We start from the raw sequence: 25679 nt of genomic DNA on the forward strand, positions 1-25679 counted from the left end.
AAATCGTAGGATAATCTTTCCATTTCTGTAGGTCAAGCCTAAAATCAGAAAATGTCGAAAAATCGGTATATTCGAGACAACACTCGGGGTCACGAATGCGAAAAGGAAAGAGAATCCACAAAAAGCAACGCGGCCGTCTGAGCTGACGATGTCCCTCGATATGTCCTTGAAGGTGGGGGAGAAGGAAAATTAGATGCCACAATCAAAACAACAAAAAAGCTTCATCCTCTTCATCCCCTACTCGACGCAGAAGTCAATGATCAACTACTTTTTAGGCTTAACTTTAATCAATATGTTCGTTTGCAAAATATTTCCAAAAAGTTGGTATCGAAACGAACATTCCCTTTATTCTGAAAAACTTCGAGATCCTGGACAATGGAAACGGTTACTCCTAGATATTTGCATTTGATCTCATTAGAAGAAGATTTTAATGATCAACAACTTTCATATCCATCATTTTTTTCAATTTTCAGTGCCGTTGGTCCAATATACAGAGTGTCCACACTTGATTCGAAATTGTTATGAATAGGTATTCATCTCTACAGACTACACTCATCTACCTAAAAATAATGGATTTCTAGTTCTTCAACCTATTTATCCTATCAATCAAGTTTCTGAACTTTGCCATTCGTCAATATTGGAGAAACACTGGGTCTCATTTCGACATCGAAAATGTTATCTCTAATTCTTCGTATCCACTTAAAAATTAGTAAATAAAGATTTACGGCATGCAGACAATTATTCGAATCCTGCTCGGAGGTGTAATTTTTCAGAATTCAATAATTGTCTTCATGCCGTAAATCTTCTTTATTTATTATAACTCACTGACATTAATTCCAGTGAAAAATTTGTACCAAGAAGATTTTTTTCGATCGGCTTAGTTGCATCGATATAACTCCATTCGAGTTGAAAATAGTGCACCTATTCCATTCAAACTGCCAAAGGTCTTTGTCCCTCATATTCTAAGTAAGAAAAGAGTTGGACCATAAGGGTTTACGCGACTTCAGTTTTGAAATCGTAATTTCTGGAATGTAGGATAGAATTGGAAACGAGTCGGGGTTAGGATTAGAATTTATTTCAGGAATTTATAACCGCAGTCTGTCCACGAATATGAGAATGTGCAATTTTTTGCACATGAGCACTATTAACCTAAACGGGCCACAATATTCAGCAGCAGAAAAAAAAAAACCAAAGCTAGGGCTGCCGTTCGATTAGTAGCATCAGCATCCCATGAAATATCAGCTAGTTTATGCAGGATTATTCCTAGTTTCGCAAATTTTCCGAATGGGGTTTGAAACCAGCGAGGAATCCAGTTTAACTCCTAGATATTTAGGATTGAAGTTATATTCCAAAAAAGAATTACTTGAAACTACATTCAATTTTCTATATTTTGGATGATTATTCAAATGGAAACACGAAACCTCGGTTTTATTTGGGTAAGGACGCAAACGCCACTCAAAAAAGTAATTCCTCAAAATTTACAAATCTGTAGATAGATTATTCTCTATGCATCTAAAATCAGAATGACGGAATGCGAGGGTAATATCATCAGCGTAAATAAATTTCTGAGAAGAAGTCGTAGGGATATCACACAGATATAAATTGAAAAGAAGAGGTGCTAAAACTGATCCTTGTGAAAGATCGTTATTCATAGTTTTGAAATTACTACTGTTATTATCAACAAATCTTTAATGTGGAGTGTTGCCGTATTAGATTAACTTTAATGGAGTTATTTGGGTACTTGGCAAGTTGAGGCTATTCTATTCAAACAACCATTGTTAAAAACGTCTATATTTCGAGGCTATTTTTGACCTCTTCATCAGGACGACTTTTAGTGGCTGTGTACAAGTGGCAAGAAAAGCTTCATGGAACTATAAACATCTTACTAATTATGGTTTCATTTCAAAACCAGCAGACATAATATATGGTTGTTCGAATCGAATAGACCCCACTTGCCAAGTACCCAAATAACTCCATTAAAATTATCAACAAAAACACGAAACCTTCTATCTGACCGCATGTTTTCTAGTAAGCGAACCATCTTTCCACACTTCAGATGGGTATGACGTTTGAAAATCAAACCATCCTTCCATACTGTGTCATATGCTGCAGATAAATCCACAAATACTGTTCTTGTTTTTAATTTATTATTGAAACCTGCTTCAATGAAAGTGGTGAGGTTTAGAACCTGATCACAATAATTTTTCCTGAAACCCCCTTGACAATTTTGGAAAGCGTCTTCTAGAGACGATTCAATTCTTAAAAGAATTAGCCTCTCTAAAATTTTGAAAGGAACACTCGATAAACTAATGGGTCGATAACTAATGGGATTAGTACTTCAGTAACTTTCCACGTTTTAAGATTCCTATGACTTTCGATTTTCGGAACTCGGCGGGAAAATAGCCAGTATTCAGAATATTATTATAAAAAGATAATAAGACAACGCTCTTTTGCCTAAATGCTTGATGAATTCCGTCGAAACCTGCAGCTTTTCGAGACTGAGAAGATTTGATTGCTGCTTTTAATTAATCCATATTGAATGGATATAACATTACCATTTCTCACTTCACAGTTCATGATATCATCCTTCTTTTCACTCAAAACGTCGTTTAACATGATAATGCCGTCGTTTCCCTTCGGCCTTCGGCCGTTCCTCTTTTCTAGGACCAGGGACGTCACCATTATCCGAAGTTATATAAAACGCGAACCGCGTTATCCGAATCGGGTAATGACCATTTCGAATGGCTCCCGTTTCCTTCCCGGTCTAGCTTGAGACGTACGTGCAGGTGCCCGGAGGCGCCGAATTTCTCGTTAAGAAGGGACCCTTTGGCGGAGTTCCGACGTTTTTCGCACGTGTTAAAATATGTAGCCGATATGCGATAGCTCGGTCCGTAGCGGAGCGAAGCGGCTACGGGGATTCCGGGAAATTTGGCGGTGTGTGGTTTTAATGTCGACCCTTTATCCGGAAGTTGATGGACGGAATTCGTTTGATGGGAGCAGGGCTGTATTCGCCAGAAATTTGCTCAATTATTGTCACTATGTTGATTATTCAGCTTCGAAATGAGATGGGTTGGATTGCTACATTAGAAGACTACAACGCACAAATCAACAAGAAGTTGGAACCAACAGAAAACCTCAGCAATTTGACACTCAACGAGATAGCCGTAAAAATCGTTGGCAGTATTAAGGTGGCTACCAAGAGTGTATGCTCCATGAAGGCAAAAGCTGATACGAAACTTAGCAAGAACACCAATGAACTATTGGCAGAGCGCAGAAAAACGGATAGGGATTCAGCAGGGTATCCAACACTGGATAGAAAGGTGAAAAAGGCAATTAGAAAGGACCTGAGATCGTATAACACACAAACAATAAACGAAGCTATCGAGAACAACATGAATATGAAAGTACTTCGGTCGAAAAGAACAAAAGGAAAGTCGCTCATATACAAAATTAAGAACCAACAAGGAGAAGTTGTTACTGAGAGGCAGCAAATAACTTCCACCATCCAGCAATTTTACAGTGGACTTTACAGACAATCGGTACCTAAACCAAACCGATCGAGAATTCAAATGGTCCAAAATGTGGGCTCCGAAGATATACCGGAAGTTGACACTGCAGGGTTAAGAATGGCATTAAAGCAGATGAAGAACCGGAAGGCTCCAGGAGAAGATCTCATTACAGTGGAGATGCTGAAGAACGGAGGTAAAACTCTTGAGAAAGCACTGATTATTCTTTTTAACAGATGCCTGGAGGAGGGAAAAATTCCCGATACATGGAGAAATGCCGAGGTGATAATCCTCTTCAAAAAAGGGGACCGAACCAACATCGAGAACTACAGACCGATTAGCCTTCTATCCGTTTTGTATAAGCTCCTCAGCAAAATCATTACCAACCGCCTCAATAATAAGTTTGACTTTTATCAACCTGTGGAACAGGCTGGTTTCCAGAGCAGCTTCAGTACATTGGACCACATACAAACGATACGCACGCTTATTGAAAAATGTACAGAGTACAATGTCCCGTTACACCTCGCTTTCGTTGATTACAAGAGAGCATTTGACTCATTGGAAACATGGGCGGTGATGGAGGCAATGAGCAACGCAAGGATTGACTCAAGATATACAAACCTCATTGAGGACATCTACAAAGATGCTACGCTCCACGTCAAAATAGATGAAAACACAACAACGGATAAGATCCCAATACAGAGAGGAGTTAGACAGGGCGACTCGATCTCTCCGAAATTGTTCACCTTGGCGCTGGAAGATGTCTTCAAGAAATTATCATGGCAACAGAAGGGAGTCAATATAGACGGAAGATACCTAAATCATCTCCGTTTCGCCGACGACATTGTACTCATGAGCACTAATGCAGGGGAGCTTAGCAGTATGTTACTTGACCTGAAGGAAGCGTCACAAATAGTAGGCCTAGAAATGAACCTGCAAAAAACTAAGATCATGAGCCCAGACAATATCTGTGTCACTGTCGATAATAAGGTGCTTGAAGTTGTAGAGGAATATATTTATCTTGGTCACAACATAATGCTGGGCAAGAACAACCAGACAGCCGAAATAGGGAGAAGGATCAGGCTGGCTTGGGCGGCTTTTGGGAATCTGGCACATATCCTCAAAGAACCTAAAATGCCAATTAATTTAAAACGAAAGGTATTTGATGCTTGCGTGTTACCAGTCATGTTGTACGGACTCGAGACAGTTACCCTAACAAAGAAAAGCGCACAACGACTGCGAGTCTGCCAACGTGCGATGGAACGAGCAATGCTCGGGATCAGCTTGAGAGACAGGCAGACAAATGAAAATATCAGGGCGAAAACCAGAGTAAGTGACGCAGTAGAACAAGCTGCTAGAAGTAAATGGCGGTGGGCTGGTCATGTCGCGCGGAATGGTGTGAAGTGGACGAAAATTATCATGCAGTGGAGACCACGACTGACAAAAAGAAGTGTTGGCAGACCCCTGTTAAGATGGCGAGATGACATTCAAAGGCGAGCAGGAAAGAACTGGATTCTCACAGCACAGTGTAGGACGACATGGAAGCGATAAGAGGCCTATGCCCTGGAGTGGACTCAAACGGGCTGAAGAAGAAGAAGAAGGATTGCATGATTGGTCTTTCCTTACAATTTTTTAGCAGAATATCCAAAAAAGTTTGTTCAGCAAGAGATCAACTAATCCTAAACTCACTGTAAATCTCATTTTATTACGATAACATAAATGAGCTCAAATGAACTCCAATATTAGATTGCCCAAACTAAGCTCAGATTTTTTTCAACTAAAACGACTATGCAAGTTTTGAGGTGGTACTTGTATAGACATGGTTGTCACTTTCAATGTTAAATATCGAGACAATCGTGCACTTTCGCCATTTTGCATCATGTGCAATTGGATACGCTCAAGCTTTTAAGTCTGTAAGGTGCCTATGAAGTTGTGCCCCAGAAAGGATTTTACTCGAGCAAGAAAGAAATTTTTTCGAAAATATACTTCGATAATAAACATAACAAAAAATGTTTCTAAACACAATCTTGAAGCTCTTGTTAAGATACTTTTGCAATCGTCATTCTCTCCTTGTGTTCTGCACTACTTGATTTACTGCATAAGAGCATAACTAAAGAAACTTCCATATTTGAGCCTCCGACTAAGAGCTAAACTTAAAAAACAAACATGATTAAAATTAGAGTGTGAAACTGCGTTTGTGAACTACAAGACATAAGCTCAGATTTTCATTAATCTTGGTAAAGATTTAAGATATTGAAGGGCATCTCGCACTGCAAAAATTGATCCTTTCTTCAACAAAAAGGAAAATCCAGTAAGTCTTCTCCAAGATAACAAATTTTTATCTGAACTAGAGAGATAACAAAAGTAGAAAAAGGTAAAATAATTAAATAAGATTCAAAATGACTTGAAATGACTGACCCAATTCAAAAAAGATTCGGAAATTGCATGTATAGCCCTAAAACCATTCTGAAATTTATAAATCGGACAATGGTTATTTATGGTTTCTTCTGATTCCCCGCATTCACAACTAGGGCTTTCAATTGAATTCTACCTGAAAAGTATACTAATGCAACGTCCGTGACCTGTTCTTATACGATTCAGAAAACACCGCATTTTCCTGGGAAGATCAAAACCAGGAACTCTATTCCAGGGATCAGTAACTAATTCTTTGTTTAAAATAGTGCACGTATTCCATTCAGACTGCCAAAGGTCTTTGTCCCTTATATTCGAACTAAGAATGGAGTTGGACCATAAAGGTTTACGCGATTTCAGTCTTGGAATCATATTTTCTGGAATGTAGGATAGAATTGGAAACGAGTCGGGAAAGAATTGAAATTTATTCCAAGAATTCATAACAGCAGTCTGTCTACGAATATGAGGCGGTACAATGTTTGAGGGAACTGAACAAATGAAGATATTTGTAAAGACTACGTTTGGTTGGCTGAAATTCATGTTGCAAATACTGTTGCAATGTCAATAATGTTTCTTGACTTAGTCAGATTTGAAATGAAATATTTATTTCGGGTTTATCTCAAGATGGAGTTTCTTCAGTTTTATCTTTTACTTGTTTTCTTATCTTTTACAAAATCTGTGTGCGTCAAGGGGTATTTTTGACCTGTACAGGGAATACACAGTCCTTCGCCCTCAAGTGCCTCCATAGGCACCATGGAAATATTTAATATGAAGACGACAATTGGATTCGAATTGGCGTTCCCCCTCGCTTAAAGACACCATCCTCCGGTTGTCCCTCATCAGTACAGTGCAGTGTGATACTGCACTGACGCACGTGGTAGAAACTTCTTAACATTTTTGGATTGGCAACTTGTACCGAAGCGTGATTATCACAAAAAAAATTGGAAAACCGTAATTATTGCATATTTTTACATGATGATAGTTTATTTGATCCGTTGGTTATTAGATGAAGGTAAAGATGGTTTGCGTCCGGAAAGCTTTTTAAAAAATCTAAATTCTGGGCAATAAATATGCAGAAATGAAAATTGCGGTTTAGGATCAGCCCTGAAATGAGATTTCCTATCGAAAAAGAACTAGGTGAATATTTCTAAAAATATGGAATAAATTCGTAGTGAAAGCTGAAGGCACTCTTTTGCCAGCATCTCTTTTTGAAGTTTCCATGGCAAACTAAATGCATTCTGGAATTCCATATGGCATCCACAAGCTTAAACGATCACAACACCCCGACTTCATCAATTCGCGATTGTTCATTTCGTTAAAACACCGTAAACGAGTTAACGACCCACTGAACGGCTATAGACAAAGCCAAGGGTAGATGGCGCACTTTCGGCAACCGTGTGTGGATTTACTTTATGGTGGAAATATTGACGGTGATAGAGGTTTATTGCCGACGCGCTAAGGCGGTTCGACGTGCGGAATTTATGGTTTAACGCCGCGGTTCAGGAATTCTAGGTGCATCCAGTTGAATCTGTTTTAACGATCCATTACACGAAGAAACAACGAAGAATCCATTATTATTTCCACCAATATCGCAAATTCAGAATGATACATCCCGAATGTTTTCGAGGAATTGAGAGAATTTTTAGTATGAATTATATTTTCGGTCCAGTACTAACCCCGACCACAAAATCACAGTTTCCAAAATCAGAGTTTATCACGAAGCCGTTAAATATAAATTTGAATCAACTTGAACTCTTTGTGGAAGTCATCCCTTTCGAATATTGGCTGCAGTTCAAGTCGATATGAGAAAATGTATTGCGAACTCTATAAAATCGGAAACTCAGCCTTCCTTGGCCTATCGGTAGGATATTACCGGTCAGTCAATATATTTACGCAAATTATGACAACTTTGAACTTATGTACTCACGATATGAATTCTGGTGCTCAGCTGTATGAAGAGACTTAGCCTCCCTTGTCCCCTCTGATAAGTCGCCCTTGGAAAACACATGAAAAGGATAACGAAGGGCATCTATACCAATATATTTTGATATGGCCGATATTATGGTTGTAATTATGTTGTTGTTAGATCTTTCCTTCTTTCGAATTTCTGCCGTAATCGCCTTTACTATAAGTTATCTAAAATTCCTGATTTTTCTATTACACGAATGTGGATATATCTCTAACATTAAGATTATTCAAATTGAAGGAGTTTATATTCAATCATAGCCAAAGAAATTATTTTGAATCCGGCGATGATAATATAAATGTACCTAGCTATAACTCCGAAGTTATGGTATTTAGGTATAGGGTAGGAAAAATATTCAGTATTTCTTGGATTTCAAAAGGCAAAAAAATACAGGCAGATCCATTTGGAAGTTCATTATTATTCCGGAAAAAAGAAAGATCTGACTACAATGTAAATACCACCATAATATCGGCCATATCACAGAGGGTATCGACCCTTGTACACCGAAATCTATAAAAATCGTGCGATCCGTTTCCGAGATAATTGAAGCGTTCTATACTTAAAAATCACTCTGTATATGGCGAATCGTCTACCAATCAAATCTGAGAATTCGTTCAGAATGCTTTGTTCGGGGTGTAAATTATGATATCACCTAGAACTTCTACCGTTTCAGTCCTGCTAATGCCTCTTTCGATCTATGACATATCTGGCGAATCTTATACCAATAAAATCTGAGAATTCCCATAATAAAACAGTTGAGAAGTACACCGCGAACAAAGCTTTTGTTCAAAATCCGGGGTGTTATGATTTTGCAAAATAGAGTAGTGGACTGTATGACAAGATAATGGAGTTGGAGATGGTACAGAAACATTTATTGTATATCGTTTATGATCATAAAATGAATAAGTCAAGGCCAAGAGGTAAAACTACATTGTCTAAGTCTGAGAGATCCATACATTAAATGTGAGATACCAATAATTATAATTTAACTATTAGCTGAGCATGATTCTTATATGTTAAATGAGGAGAGCAAAATTAATTAAGCTGAGAAGTGCTAGAATATTATAATTAATATGAGAAGGACAAGAATATTATAATTAAATGAGAAGATCAAGAATAACTAATTAAATGAGAAGAACAATCACAATTAATCTGAGAAGAGCAAGAATAGTATAATTAATATACACAACGTTGCTCATGAAGGGTGTAAAATTCATCAATGAATACAACATTTACAGAGACGGACTGCTTATACGTAAGCACGATTAGAACGTCCATCAAAAAAACCGAAGATACACTTGATAAATTATGAGAGGTACAAATCGAGAGTACTAATGAGGCAAACCACTTATCTTTGGTTTCGAGAAGTGCAGAGGGCTGAAAACTAACTTCAAAAAATGCAGAGAAAGAATGCTGGACTGAATCTGCTGTCATCACCAATATTGGTAAAAATATTTTGTGTTCCCTCTACTCATGTAATTTACAAGCATATTAAGAAAAATAACTGGGTTTGATAGAATCCTTTGATATATAGGTGGTCTTGATTAAGTGTGTAAAGGCGGACTCTGTTTACGAACGAAACGCCAAAGTGAATATTCTATGCAATATACTGATAACATATATGTACATCAGTTTGAGGTGGAATGGGATACCTCTGTAGTTTCAGGTCATATACAAGTAAGAATTTTTTTTTTCCCAATATGTGGGAATTGGGTGAATATTGACTTGATCCTTCTGGGTTCATGTGCCGGTCTTGAGAATTTCGAAAATGTGTCAAATTTATTAATTTTCATGTTGCGCAGCGAAAGCGTGTTTTCTATTCTTCCATGAAGAGTTTCCCTGATGCAACAGCCAACATGATGTAAGCTTGAAATGTATGGCGTCTGATGCAGATTTGAAATTAGTTTTGGTATCCGGGATCAAGAGGGGCAAGATTAATTTCGTTCTGACGTGTGCAGAGCGCATTCTTGGTCCTATTTCTGCGAGAGGAAATAGAATCCCATTCGAATATGCTCATGAGAGGGTGAAATGAAGAAAATTAAGGGATTATGGTTCGACTCTGATATCTGCTGGCAGCGGGTAGCGTGATACTAAAGAAATGAGCGGAATATTCCGGATATTACTTCGTACAGAAATGATCGGATACCCGAGTTACACTGAGGCGATTTAATTTGCGCGCCATATTAACTGTCATAATCTGACAGCTTTGGAATTATGGTAGCTCGATAGTAGGCTCTTGCCCGGTTTCACAAATAAAGCTCGAACTGGGAATCAGCGCTTTATGGACGGATGGATCCATATCGATTTGTTTGTAATCGATAATTCATCCGCGATCAGAATATCATTTTTGTATCAAATTATTGTCTGAATACATCCATTATATGGTTCTCAAATGTTACTTTTTTCATACAGTGGTCAATTTGAAGAGGAGCCACCTTTATTATCTCGGTCCCCATGCAAAATCAGAAAAAATGCAAAGAGAGATCCATTTTGGTAGGGAAACATTTTTTACGGTTGGTTCCAATCGATGTGTATCAACCCTATGAGCGTGATGATAGCAACCACCAAAATCGTAAATGGGAAGGGGGTTGACTGAAACCTTGTTTTAAGTGTAATTTGATTGCCTTTTCAAAAATGCCATACACTTAACCTTTTTTGGAAGTACTTCCGAAAAATAAAAAAGAGTAGTTGCAATGAGACATGAAAGTAATGAAATTTACTATAGAAAATTTTCAAAATGTTGTCTATTATTTTGTAGACAAAAATATATCCTATTTTAAAATTCAGCCCTTACATTTTCGAAAACTACAATTTCTCGTCATGCTGTCCAATTATTCTATAATACATCCCCAGAGGAAAAATTTAAAGGTGTCAAGTTCGGGGAGCTTGTTGGCCATTCAATGGGGAATTCTCCTCAATTTCGGTTATCACAGCATATGCAAGTGTAAACTGAATAATTATGAGTTTCATTCATGAATTTTTCAAATGCACCGCTGAAACTATTCAAAATCATTGTTCAAATATGAGGTTTTCAAATTTAAATCGCTTCGTTTCTAGTTTACGATTTGGCAACAGCGCCTACTAGAAAATAAAAAGATCAATGGCTTGTTTATAAAATGACAGCTGTTGATGTACAGCCATCATAAGGCGCGTACTCACTGGCGAGTAACCGGCCATAAAAATCCCATAAAATTCGACGACCTCCCTCGTTCGTCTTCATAGACAGCCATCTTTGTCTATCTCATCAAGATAGTGTATTTGCTGTTCTTTATTATCAACGCATATTTCAGTCGATGTTGCCAACTTGCGCAATAGAAACGAAACGCTTTAAATTTTTAATTACTTAAAATAATTTTTTTTGGGAAACTGTTGAAATGGTTTTTTCAAAATTTGACGTTTCATAAAACATACATCATTTTCGTCAGAAGAAGTATTCTCTATTGACCCTCTTCTACGAATCCATTTATCTTGGAAATTATCAGTGTACTATTGCCTCTCTGGATGCAAATAATAAAGTGGAGTTTTATTCAGTTGAAAGTGAATGACGTCTTTCTGTAAAAACATAAAGATGGAAATATAATTTTAAATTTAGTGAGGCAATGGCTCACAGATCAGTTGCAAAAGAAATTGATTGGTGGGCCGAGTGAATGGCCACCACGCACCCCTGACTTGACACCTTTTGATTTTTTCCTCTGGTTATATCAAAGTCGGACATCATGCCGAGAAATTCAAGTTGAAGTTTTCCAACAATTTGAAAACCTTCTGTAGTGAAAAATTTTTCATAATTTTTGTCTCATTGCAACCCTTGCTATCTACTCTTCTTTTAATTTTTGTACAAACAGAAAAGGTCAAGTGAAAGGCAATTTTTGAATAACTCAAAAACGAAGATTCGAAGGAGGTTTCGGTTTTCACCACTCTCTTTTTCTCTGGAAAAGAGTTCGGAAACGTGCCACCTGTTTTGCTCTAGCTAGTTTACGCGATCCCCTCACTGGACATCGAATTTGGTACACCGTGTAAATACAACCATCTGTCTTTCTCTTGAATGTCGTACAATTTTTTTACATAGTTTTCTAGTAGATCGATGATCAGGAAAGTTCTTTTTGGGAACGGTATTGCTACTTATTGAGATAATAATATTTTCATCGGTCTATACAGTGGTATTTTTCCCGCGAAATTCGAATAACGGCTTATGAAGTTTCAGAGTTACGGTAAAGAATGCACGCTATGAATTTTATCCCTGAATTTTATCGTTGTACCGCGATAGAAATATTTATGATGGAATTTCTTCTCATTCAGTAGAAATCGTTTACACAAAAAAAAAAGATGAAAAACTTCACCGGCAAGGATGTTGAAACGCATAATCTTTCCGTTTCAATGAAAGGCCAATTTTTATTATATCTTGTATCTCGATAATAGGGCTCAGATATCGGGCACAAAAAAAGTAGGCGAGTCTTTGACTCGTACAAACATTTTAACAGTAGATTCTTGGGGTCAAAAGAAACACTTGTTTCCTTTACCATTTTTCCGAATCCGCTCAGTTTAAAAGATACAGGCTGTCGGAAAACCATAAAAAGTTCATTTTTATGGTTTTATCGAATGAAATGAATTTCGGAATATAGTTTTTCATTTATTTGATGCATTTTTTTCGAACACAAGATATCACCCGCGTATTCCAGTTTTCTCATTACAATAAAAATACCAAACTCTTGAAACTAAGTTGGATGCTATCTAATCAATATTTTAACGATTTTTAAAATAAAATTACTCATATTTTTTAGTACAATGCGCCAGCCGTTTTCGAGTGATTTGATGTCAAAAAAATGAAAAGTATCTGTGAAATTTGAAAAATTGGGTACTTTGACTGAATACAACTCAGTTTAAAAGAAAAACAGATGTGTTTTGTCACAGATTTAACTAGTTTTTTTCAAAATAATTTCATTTTTCCAGGGGTAGCACAGCTCATTATGAAAACTCAAAAGAGCTATCCCTTTTTATCAGGGCCGAATCGGAAAAAATGGTATCCAAAAAAATATTATAATAATAATATATAAATAATATATAATATAAATATATAATATTTATATTATAATGATATAAAAAGGGGTAATTTTGGCGTCATTTTGTAATGAACTGCCTTCATTTTCCTGTAGGTTATTTATCAACACAGTTGTTTCTGATGATTTTTCGCATATGTTTTTTCAAATCTTAAATGGAAATTTTGTGCAATTAAATACTATTGATGAAGTGTAGGTACAGTAAGTTATCAGCTTTATTCATTCATAATACTGGAGTAATCAATAAAATTCCAGAGAAATCACTAGCCTAAAAAATAATATCTATATATGTTAAAAATTATTCATTGAATTCAGGATATACATATACATTAGGGAAATTATGTAACAGTAAATAGTCCATGTTTTAGCCAATTGATGTGCTGGCGATCGGGAGAGAATAAGAGTTTTTGATTTAAACTGGCTGATTGAAGTTGGCTGAGTGAACTGTTTTGCGGTAGTGGTGACAGACGTTTTGAATATTTATAATTAAAAAAAAAAAATAAAAAGTCATTTAATAATGGTGAAATGTTTCAGCGTGCGTGGGTGTAAGAGTGGTTTTCCTCCAGAAAGGAAAAAGATACAATAGTACCTACATTTTTGAGACAAAAGTGGAAAAACCTTACCACTAGAATATACTCCAAATCAATTTGTAAGCACTTTTGCTATGAAGCTAACAAAAAAGCCGATCGATTCATTATTACTGAAATCGAAATTTTCATTCCTTGTGATAAGTGGTGACTCTTCTGAATAAAAATATCAAGCCATTAAACCAACATGGTTCAGAAATGGGCATTTCTGAGTTTTGTTGGCACAATATACATTATACATATAATGTCTATATCGTTTCTCAGCAGATTCTTGAACAATAAAGTGACATATCTAAAATTGCCACCTTTATGTGCTCTAATCCTCACCTAATGTATATAATCCTGAAGATTACATTAAATTAATTATAATTATTAACTGATAACTTTTCAATGAACTATAATTTTTTAACCAGTAATTTCTTTGCAATTTTATTAATCTCTTCATTATTATGAATGAATCAATCTGAAAACTAACCACCCCTACTTTACTTATACTTTAAATGTATTTGTATGGTATTTTATTGCATAAAAATCAGAAAATTGATATTTATTATAGATTCGAAACATATTTCAAGAATTATCAGAAACAACCCTCAATAAAATGAAGGCAGTTCATTCCAAATTGATGCCAAAATTCCCGCCTCTTATTGATACCTCTTAGAGGTCGTAGCGCCACTTATTTATATTTATGTATTTATAAAAACGACCCGAAATCACTGAAATATGAACTTAACCAACCCTTGTTTGTCCCCCAGTCAAAATGGCTGTCCATCTAAGCCAGCTTATAACGTGCGTTCAAAAAAATTCGTCGTCAAGTAGGCTATGAAATTTTGAAGGCTGATGTTCGGTGGCTGAACGTATGTCTTTCCTTGAATTACTTCATCTTCCCAAAATGTAAACAATGATGACATTGACCTATATATCGTAATTTTGTACGGAAAGGCACTTTTCAGAAAAGGTTACCTGTAAATTTCACCCAACGTTCGAAAAGCATTTCTTTCATTGAGTAAGATGACAAGAATCCAAACAATCTGAGGCGGTTAGAAAAGTTCTTCGTAAAAATTTTAACCGTCCACTATTTTCATACGTAAAATGACAGTTCACCTGGAAAATAGTAAAGCACGAGCTAAGAATTACGTTTAGACACGAAATATCGACGTTCAAAATTCCATAGCCTACTTGACGACGAATTTTTTTGAACGCACGTTACTAAATGCCCTAGACCAAGAGTGCCTTTTATGCTCAAGATTTCAAAATATCAGACATTTGGGCAAAACGATAACGCCCCCATTAATAGGAACAAAATGAAATGATATATTATCGCTTATGATATCGACGAAAATTTTTTTATCATTCCTTCACCCCGAAGTAATAAAGATATTCAGATGCGGGCTTCCATCTTCATCAGCAGATACTTCCAGGGTAATTAAAATTCTTCTATCCGGGTAATTATCGCCGGATACGGGAAATTTTCATTCAGAAAAGAGGAATCCGCATTCTTTCCGATGAGGGCATCAGAAAAAAGCGCAGCCAATCTTTCGTTAGTTGAGAAGGAATTGAATCCGTGTAGGAGTTGGTTTAAATTTTTTATCTTATTTTTTAGGTATCCGACGTCAACGATGATGTACGCAGAGCTGCCGTTACGGCCTTAGGTTTTCTTCTGTTCAGGTAAGTTTGATTACTTTTTCTAGATCGAATGTTTGTTTTTTATGATGACGCGATGTATTTCTTATAAAATCAAGCACAGTTGGATTAGGGTCGATTAGAGATGTCCCAGTCGAATTTTTGAGTTTTTTCGTTTTTACGGGCGTTCATTGGAAGTTATCACATGACAAGGTAATGAAATCTCAGAATCGCTTGCGTATATTGCAGAATACACCCGTTCTATCTTTATCTGGATTCGTTTTTGTAATAGCGAAAAAATGAAATGAGAATCAAACATATTAGTCGGTACAGTTTGGCCATTAATTTTCTTTAAATATTGATTTACATCCAAGGAAAATGTAACTAGGAAGAAAGAAATAAAGTGCAAAAGTTATAGTTCAAACCCATCAAAAATCACTTCACTACTATATGTGTACAAATTCTGCCCTCGAACATTTTCTTCCAATTCGTCAGGATGCCTCTTATTCCTTATTTTGACAGCTCCTTCATATTTTCTTCTCGCATAAATAGATACTCTGTATGCCCATATAGGTTGGCATGAACTTGAGATTCATCTTCTAAATGCTTCATTCTGTTCTCCATCAAAAAATGTTTATTCTTTTTAATATTACTTCCAAAAAAGGACCATTTTTTTTTATAACTTTATTATAAGGGGTTGAAAATAACAACCCCTTATGATGTTTCTTCAAAAATTGTTTATTATTAGTTATGAGATCTAAAAAAATTGTTTGAGTAACATCTACTTAGTGCTTCATATACATAATGTATAGTTTTATGACTCAGTGTTTTTTAGAACCCGTGAAAAAAATTAAAAACTGTCAACTCGCCTTTCAAAGGGTGTATCCTGGGAGGGTGGTCGATTTCGAAAAAAATTTATAGGAACTACCCCTGCTTATTTTCATCGAGGAATCATTCACCTAAGTCCTTCGCATTTGTTTACAGACACCCTGTATATGCAGGTTATAGTAATGCTAAAACATGTCTTGTTTACACGACATGTTACTTGACTATATTCTTCAATAAGCTTTCGCACAGCATCGGTGTTTTCTGGCAGAACGGCCGATTTTAGACCAGGTGCTGCATTGCAAGTAGGGTGTGTTAGATCCCTTCGATACTGATGAATCATAGCTCGAAAATTTTCAACTTCTTGTGAACAACACAAATAAATAAAAACGTTCTGAGTAAAATGTCTACCTCTAAATGTCAAATTTCAAGTTGTCAATGGCAGATTTCATCGTGATACTTGAGCACGTAAAGTTCTTTGAAATCATCTTATCAATACCTGTTGCTTTTCAAAGAGATAGTTTCGAAGTTTCATCTCTCAGTTCAACACATTTGATTGTTCTGTATGGATTTATGGAACCTACTGACTATAGTCTCATTACCATATAAGATATTGTTATTAAAAATGGAAAATATGGCATACCGATGAAGGTAGAACCTGTTCAAAAATCTGCTTCCTCAAGTGATGCTATTCCGGAAATTTGAGGATAAAAGTTCTGGTCTTCCCATTAACATCAAACAAAATTCTGTTGGATTAGAATTTTCAGCTCTAATTTTCACAACACCAAGTTACTCAGGCAATATCAATAGAACATGGAGAAATCGTCTATGGCGATCTTTGTGGCCTTGTGAATAGAAGTAGAAATTCAATTAAGTTGTCGTTTTCTCAGACAATCCACATCCGGACTGAAAAAACCGCTTTTAATTTATTTCCTGGACCGCCCCCACAACTGACAACTCCAGAATGGACATAATTTTGCAGACAATATCGTTTCCTGCTGAGCTTCTGCGTAACTTGTGTTGTTTTTTCATAATCGATTCTCTCATAGACGTACGTTATGTCTATCAACTTTCGAAACCAACCAAGGAAGGGGGGAACGAGATATTCAGAGATTAGTAAATTTATAATGCCATGTATTCAGTTCACTAAAAAATAACAACCGGTTTTTATACATATAGCCAAAAGAAAACAAATCGTTGACAATTCTTGAAAAGATATACAAATATTTGAGATGTTTGCATAAAATCGTTCACGTGACTGCAGATCTGTTTCGGGATTATTAACTATTCATCAGTTCAGGATAATGATGATGATACCGACCAAGAGAAGAAAACGATGACGGAAAAATAATATCCAGGGCGAGCTGTAGACCGTATTGGCGAGAACAGCCCCGGTAGGGTAAACAAGAGATTTGACGGTGAACCCCCCTCATAATCAACAGTCTTGGTCAGTCTTGGTTGACCAGATTTGATGTTGAACAACAAAATACGAAATAGACAGAGAAAAGCACTGACTTGTAGGCAGGGCCGGACTTAGACCCACTAAGGTCTCAAGCTCTAAGATATGGAGAGCCTGAATATACGTCGATGACATGATTTTTGGATACCCGAACATTTTATGGGGTTCCCAAGAATGGGGTGCCCAAAGCTGTTACTTGTGTAGCTTATACATAGGTACTTAAATCCTACTCGTCGTCTAATGAAAAGCTTTTGCGCACTTGTTCGAATTCACAAGCAAATGGTTCACCCATCCAGATGCTGAACTCGTTCATCGCTACTTATCTCTAGAATTATCCAGATAATTTCCAGATATTATCAATTTTAAATCTAGTTGTTGGTTGTAAAATAACATTTTCAAGGTTATTACAAAATCCCCAAAGCTGGACATGATGGGGGCTACCGTTTTTTTGCTCACCAGTTGGCGCCTTTGTAGAGTGAGGTCCTGAACATAGACAAACTGATGCAAAATTTGTTTATCTACGATGACGGGGACTTGTCATTTCGCAGATCATAATATTGGAAAAATTGAATATAGCAATAACTGTTAGGTTATTAATCAATATCTTGTTCGTCATTTTTGTATTTTCAATTCGCGCATGTATACTCCATTTACATTTATTTTGGCAGTCGGTTGGCAATCAGAAAGATTGTGAATGAAGGGGATGATAAAGAATTCCCTTCTATTGGGAGACCCAAAAAAGTGGTGGCGTTTGAGAATTTTATGTTTGTGTGAATTAATGCGAAAAGTTTACTATAGGATTTTCGATTAATGTCATCGTAGAAAAAGTTCCCGAAATTTGATTTTTCTATTTTTCATTTGACTTGTCCGATACATTGTAAATGTCTCAAGGTATCAATAAATACCTAATTATTATTATTATATCAATGTATTAAGATGAACAGCCACAAATACGCGCCAGTTGTCCTGTTAATTGTTAATTCATGTGAAATTTGGATTCAAAGGTGAAATTTATCTTGACTTGAAACTTCCTTTAATTCTTTTTACTTATATTGATGCAAGATGATTTTTGTTGAAGAATTTAACATTCTTGTAATTATCTGTTAATTCCTTCGGGAGATACCTATTCACAACCACTGCATCATATGCATTTCATCTTCAGGTTAATATTTTTGAAATCTACAACTGATGTAACGTATTCAAAATTTAGCCAAAGAAGATATCGAACATTAACTCTTCTCAAGCTAGTGCATATTACGATATTATACTGATCTCTTGTATTTCATTACATTGATCATTGAATTTGATTACGATTATTAGCTGGTCCCAACCAGCCAGGCCATTTTCGACTCGAAATCCGAAAATTACATACTCTTGGGCAAAATTATAATGCTCTCAAAATTAAGGGTATTTCCACAAACTACTAGAATAACACTGTTCCCGGATGTTTCCTAATTCTAGAACATTACAAAATGATGGTAGATTTGAGGCACTGTTGTTTTTCTCCGATCTTATTAAGAATAACATCCGCCTTTTTTCTTCGTAGCTTTTTTTTAACAACGGTGAAATGAAAGTCATCGGATTGGGTTATTTAATAGAGGTATGGCATAAAAGCATGCATTGCATATATGGGGGTTGTTTATGGCCCCGGAGTAACTAACAACTAATTAAAATTCACTTCCCAGTTCCATTTGGAATTCCATCAGCGAACTACCGGATTTTATATCTGAAAACTCATTAGGTGCAGGTAACTAGCTCACTGTGAAATAGTTTTAATTCATTTCTCACAATTTCCTGGAGGGGTGAATAGTAAGTGCATTCGTGAATTTCTCGAAGAAGATTCCTTCAATAAAACGGAACTTTATTTCCAGGATATTAAAAGGAATATTGCTGTATTCTGCGCAACGAAACTAGTTTTCGTCGCCCCTCAACTTTCGATGAAAGTTTTACAGAGCCACGTTTTAATTTTCACATAACAGGATATATATTTTTATGATCAGAGTTTGTCCTTTCAGATGGTGTTTTGGGAACGCATGTGTAATGAACATTTTCCTTCGTTTATATCCGAGAATAAACTTGTATGACTTATTATGTAGTAGCTTATAAAATACCCACTCTTTGTTTTATGTCATCTCGTTGTGGTTCAGAAACTATAATTTCAGCGTGGCCCAACAAACATCCATTTGGAGGCGGGGTATAGATTGATTACGAGGATATATTGAAAAATTCTCAGCCTACTATAGAATCAAACAAAATTTTAATGTCAAAATATTTTATTACTCAATATATTCTCTTATTAATTGGATACATTCATTACAGCTAACCAGCAACGTCTCTAGACCTTTCAAAAAAAATTTTGCTCTGCAAACCAGACCTCCACAGCTTTTATTACCTCCTCGTTGGAAGATAATTTACGACCTTTTGAACTTTTTTCAGTTGAGGAAAGAGATGATGATAGTCGGATGGAGCCGAATCTGGTGAATATAGGGGGTGTTCTAGTAATTCAAACCCTAACATTTTTTGCATGTCAACATGATATTTGTGTGCAGGGGCGTTGTCCTGCAAAAACAAAACACCTTTGGATAGCTTTCCGCATCTTTTCTCTTTTTTTCCCCTAGAGTGGTCAGTAAAGTCGAATAGTAATCTCCGGTTATTGTTCTACCCTTATCCAAAAAATCAATCATGATTACTCCATGGCAATCCCAAAAAACTGAAGCAAGAACTTTTCCAGCAGATTTTTGGACATGAAACTTCTTAGGTCTTGGAGTGTCGCCATTCCATCGAATGTTGCTTTGGTTCTAGATCGTAGAAATGTACCCATCCATAGTAACAATTCGGTTTAAGAAGTCTACATCGTTTTCAAATCGGGCACAGATCGAACGCGATGCTTCTACCCTTGCACGCTTTTGGTCAACATTCAAACATTTGGGCATCCATTTTGCTGCAATTTTTCTGATGTCCAAATTGACGTGAACTGTTTGATGAACGCGATCATATGAAATTTTCAGTGCTTTAGATATCCGTTTTAGCCCAATTCGACGGTCTGATAAAATCACGTAATTAACTGTATCGATATTTTCGGGGACTGACACAGAAAAAGGCCTTCCCGATCGGTCATCATCTTCAATGGAAAATTTACCTCTTTTGAAGCTTGCAGTCCAATTTTTCACGGTCGCATACGAAGGACATTGATCACCAAGGATATTAAGCATATCTTCGTAAATCTGCTTACCTCTTAACCCTTTTAAATACAGGTACTTGATGGTGGCTCGATACAATTTTTGATTTTCACAATTTTGGTGGACATCTTCTTTCCTTTAATTTATTGCGTAACTCTGGTTTACTTTTTTGACCTCAAACTTCACACTGACACTTCTAATGAGTAATTGTTCGTTGCTATGGTAACGCAATATTTTTTTTTATGCATGGAACTGGTCTAGGCGAACTAGATATCGATACATCCTCGTACGTGAGGTATACCTACTCATTTAATTTTAGTCAGATACCCATACAACTTTCATATATTGAATTCATGTGGCTGATATTTGATGAAAATCCATTATTGAACTATCAACTGAATTACATCATTTTCACAAGAATAATTTTTTTAACCTCACCCACTTGTTGGGGTCGACTTAAACTCTTCTAAGCATGCCATACATATAATTTTGTAAGAATTTTGGTTTGACATGTAAACAAAAATAGAAACAACTGCTTAATCTCAACACAGGCAGCATAATTTTTTTCGCCAAAGTTTGTCATAGCACTTGTAGGAAAAACCGTAAAGTCCAAAATTATTGAAAAAAATGCCCGAAAGTTTTTCAGTTTTTAGTAATACCTTCTCTTCTTTCTGGAAATGATCGAAGTGGCATCGCTTCAGTACAGAAATATGCCACCCTTTGGCAATAGGTTGAATTGCGAACTGAGCCAGTTGAAAAGTAAGAGTAAAAATTTCGTGTGGGTTTGAAACTAATGCAAACAAAATTTTTCACTAACTCATGATTTTCAGCTTCATTTTTGTATATATTGCTATGAAAATTATTGTCACTGAATTTCACCGATATATGTTGAAAAGCCATCAAAAAATAATTATGAATCAAGTTTTCAATATATTTTTCTAACTTTCACAGGTCGTTACTTGGAAAATTAGAGTAGGTAAATCATGAATAACCGAATGCAGTTTTTGAATGGAGATTCACAAAGTATTACTTCCCTTCTTGTGGGTACAATAAACGAGTGATATCGATGGTATTGAAACAGCGACCTCTTAACCTATAAAAAATTACCTATTGTTCTCGAACAAATGTTATAAAGATGGGCCATCAATTCTGGTGGTTACCTCATTCATTTCGCCATTTTTGCCACATAATAATGACAGAGCATTTCGCGGGACCCAGATGTCGTTCGAGAGAAATTTCCCGTTTCACGAACAATGCGGAAACAAGCCACAATAATAATTCTGGAAATCGCAACAATGGACTGCCGTTCGAGGGAGAAATCGGGAAATTTTCTTCGAGAACTCTTCTGATTCGCCCTTCCCACAATTTTCTCGGTAAAAGTGGCATCTCTTGAATTGCATGTTTCTAATTCCTTCGAGAGAAAGAAAAACTCTAAGTACAAGTGTCATAACACAATGGAAGATTTTTTGTACCCTTGAAATAGTTTGAAGGGGATGTAGAAGCGTAGGCATAGATTTAAATATCGCTCACTAGATTTTTATAAAACGTCCTAAATGTCTGTGCTGGAAGTGTACACGTGGGCATTTTCAAATTTTTAGTGCATCTATGTTATATTCTTCTTAATGGAAAAACTATATAGTTTGGTAGCCCGAGAGGGAAATTCGGGATTTACTCTAGCGTGTCAGATTAATATAAGGGGAGATACCTTAGTGCCCGTGGAGTACCTCTACCAAAAACCTGTAAATAGGGGATAGCCCGTCAGTATACACCCTCTTAATCAGACGATTTTAAGCTTGACGAAAATGTGTGGGAGGGCGCCAAAACTGCAAAAAAAACGTCACGTGTACATTCTCAATCGCGGCGGCTTTTTTTCTTATTTTGAACTTAATGATTCAAGAATAACGGAAAAAATTTGTGTGAAAAAAAATTTCAGGAAATCGGATCAAAAAAATTGGTCATAAAGGTCACAAAAATCAGTTTCTTTGAATTATTTCTCCTCAAATGTGGTCTTCAAATAGTTTTCGCATTTATTATAAAAGTTATAGAGCATAACATTTTCTGCAAATTTCGTCCGAAGCATCTTTTTTCTACGCTCAAACGTTTTTGAGATATAAAGCGATTAATCTACATTAGTCTGAGATTCTACATTGACCTTGCCCTTTCGCATGTATGGCTAAGCTCCTCACGATCATCACCCTCTAGCTCGAAAACGGTTAAGAGTATGTAAGATTGCTCCAGAGAGAAGAATAGAATAGAATTTTATTATCTACAACTTTCATAATGAATACAGAAACGATTAGAGGTACAGGAAGGGAAATATTTAAAAAAAACATTTTTATTGCCTTCAAACTGTCAGATTAAGAAACCTCCCCCCCTGATTAGTGTCAGATTATTGGGTCAACACGTCTGCAACACCGAGATCAACCATCTGTATGAAAATCTGACACGCTCGAGTATGTACAATCAACGATTTTTTTTGCATTTTCAAAGGACCGCTGTGACCTTACTTCACGTCCGAATTGTCTCTTCTAGCTTGTAGCTTTCTTTGGGTCCAATTAACATATCCTCTAAAAATCTGACACGCTCTTTTTACCATTTTCAATTCTTCCGTACCTTTTATTTTTTATTTATTTATTATTATTATTTATCTAGTCGTTCATTATTCTAAACCCGCCAATTGTTTGTAGCGTACTTCCCTAAGATTACCGAAATAAAACAAAAATGTGTCACGCCCTTTTCCAGGAAAAGGTTAGGTTTGGAGCATTAGGTAGCCCAAGAGTACTTTCATTTGTCAAACACTCCAAGGTTTCGGAGAATTAGGTTTTCATCCGCATATTTGCATCTTGCTAGGAGTTGAAAGGGTTTAAAGTAGCAGCCCCTAAAAATGCCAACTCGAACAAACAGTAGGCGTATTATGGAAAGTTTTCACCCCATTTTATGAATGTTGCTTTGTTCATGATTGAGACTTCACAGGGACCGGATAATGAATAAAATAGCCTTTTTATTGACTACTGCCGGCGTTTCCTTGGAATTTTTTAACTTTTTCAAATCTGTAAAATTTAATTAAAAAGGTGTTAGTTGAATAAAATAGTATACGTCGAGAAAACATGAAAAGGAAGACACATTTAACCTATACAATATCTTATTCCTCAGATAGGTTTTCATCATTTAGGAGCTAACAAAATATATTCTGGGAGCTTGATCTTGTAGCTGTTAAATATTAAAGAAAGTTTACAAATTTTCACCAAATGGCGGTAATTAATGATTGGAAAATCAAATCAATCGACCAAACGTATGCGGTTCGACTGTGCTATACAGAAACAGATTCTGGAGACAATCTATTTTTATTGTTTGAAAATTATCAAACCGTTGTGGAAAAGCCCAATCAAAAAATCCATAATTATCTTGCCCCTTGAAATTCTACATCAAACGCAATATTTTTAAGAACAGCATAAAAGAATATGATTAACAGAGGTAGAATTCCATACGGATCTCGAAATGCATGCGATCAAATTTGCAGATTGTTCTCAAAAGTCTTGCCCTCCAGTTTTCAATTCAAAAATTCTACATATTGTTGTTATCTCTCTGAAATTTAAGTTGAATGCCATTTGAGTGGTGTATGTGAATCTCATTTCATGTTTACAATGTTTATGCAAAGTGTGTTTTCTACGGAGAAAAGTTTATTTATCCCACCACTTACTAACTTTTTTGTATGTGTAAGTTATAGGACACATTCTTGGTGAAATGTTCAATTTTCATGACCTTGAACCTTATTTAAAAAAGAACTCGATCCTGTATTCGATTTGCAATATTTTTTAGATTGGCGAAATTTCAACTAATTGAAGTAATCGGGGAACACTCAATTTTTGGCCGAAGGATCTGCTAGCAAAAATTATGATATCAATTCTTATTTACGATGTAGGTACGTGATTTTAAATGAACGAAACATGCAGAATGAGAACCGAATTTCAGGTCTTAGATGTTGAAGAAACGCCGTTTCGCCTGATTAACTCGTTATTCTGTTTTAGACTTGTATGCTCGTTACAGGATTCTGTCTGAAATTTCTCCCGCAGGCGAGCATCGCGGAACAATGCTGGGCGAAATTAAAACGAACGAATTTGATATGTGGAGATAGGTGAGGGAGATGCTCTGAATTTAATCCATGTTTTTGATCAATTTCTGGTAATTAGTGAAACCGTATTTTGATGGATGTCTTTGTTCAAAAATCACTACCGAGTCTTTTCGGGAGATGACCATAACGAAAAATTATAAGTTCGTTTGAAATTTTCCGAGTTATCGTCTCACGTTCCTAGAAACAAACGCTCAATAAATGTTCGAAATAATAGAACCTGTACCATTCAAAATCCGAATGGAAATCGAAATCGAACCTGTAACTACCGTGTGATCAGTAGGAGCCTCTAACACAGAGCCACCTTGATGAACCGTATAATACGAAATTCGAATTTTCTTGTGCTAAATTACTAGTAGTGCGAATCTTTTGCAGTGAAATCATTGGGAATAGATACATTATTCGAGTTTTAACTAGTAGGAGAGGGTTTCACATTTTTATTGCCACATCAACGATTTGACAGTAATAAGAAGTAGCAATTCATAATAATCATTGAATGGACGTATATACAGGGTGAGTCGTTGAATCATACAAATATTTTAACTTGAAGTCAGGAGAAACACTTTCTTCCTATACCATTTTTTCGGATTCTGTCCTGATAAATAGATATAGCCATTTTAAGTTTTCATAATGAGCTATGCCACCCCTGGAAAAACGAAATTACCTTTAGAATAACTAGCTGAATCTGTGACACTACTCATCTGTGGATCTTCTAAACAGAGGTGTACTCAGCTTAAGTACCCAATTTTTCAAATTTCACAGATACTTTTTAATTTTTGAACATCAAATTACTCGAAAATTGCGCATTATACGAGGAAATATGAAGCATACTTTTATATTACAAAACGTTCAAATATTCATTAAATAGCTTCAAGATGGTTTCTTGAATTTTCGGCATTTTTATGGTACATAATGGTTATAATGAGAAAACTGGAAGAC

At 36.0% G+C, this 25679-nt stretch overlaps 1 protein-coding gene across 1 annotated transcript in view; it reads left to right on the top strand.

The window, feature by feature from the left end:
• The window catches only part of LOC123311024 (26S proteasome non-ATPase regulatory subunit 1), a 79359-nt gene that overhangs the window by 12259 nt on the left and 41421 nt on the right, over positions 1-25679 (top strand). Inside the window, exon 10 of the mRNA XM_044894770.1 lies at positions 15129-15193. Coding sequence (XP_044750705.1) covers positions 15129-15193 — 65 coding nt within the window. The remainder of the gene's footprint in view (positions 1-15128; positions 15194-25679) is intronic.

This window comes from Coccinella septempunctata, chromosome 4, assembly GCF_907165205.1.
Source record: "Coccinella septempunctata chromosome 4, icCocSept1.1, whole genome shotgun sequence".
NCBI lineage: Eukaryota > Metazoa > Arthropoda > Insecta > Coleoptera > Coccinellidae > Coccinella > Coccinella septempunctata.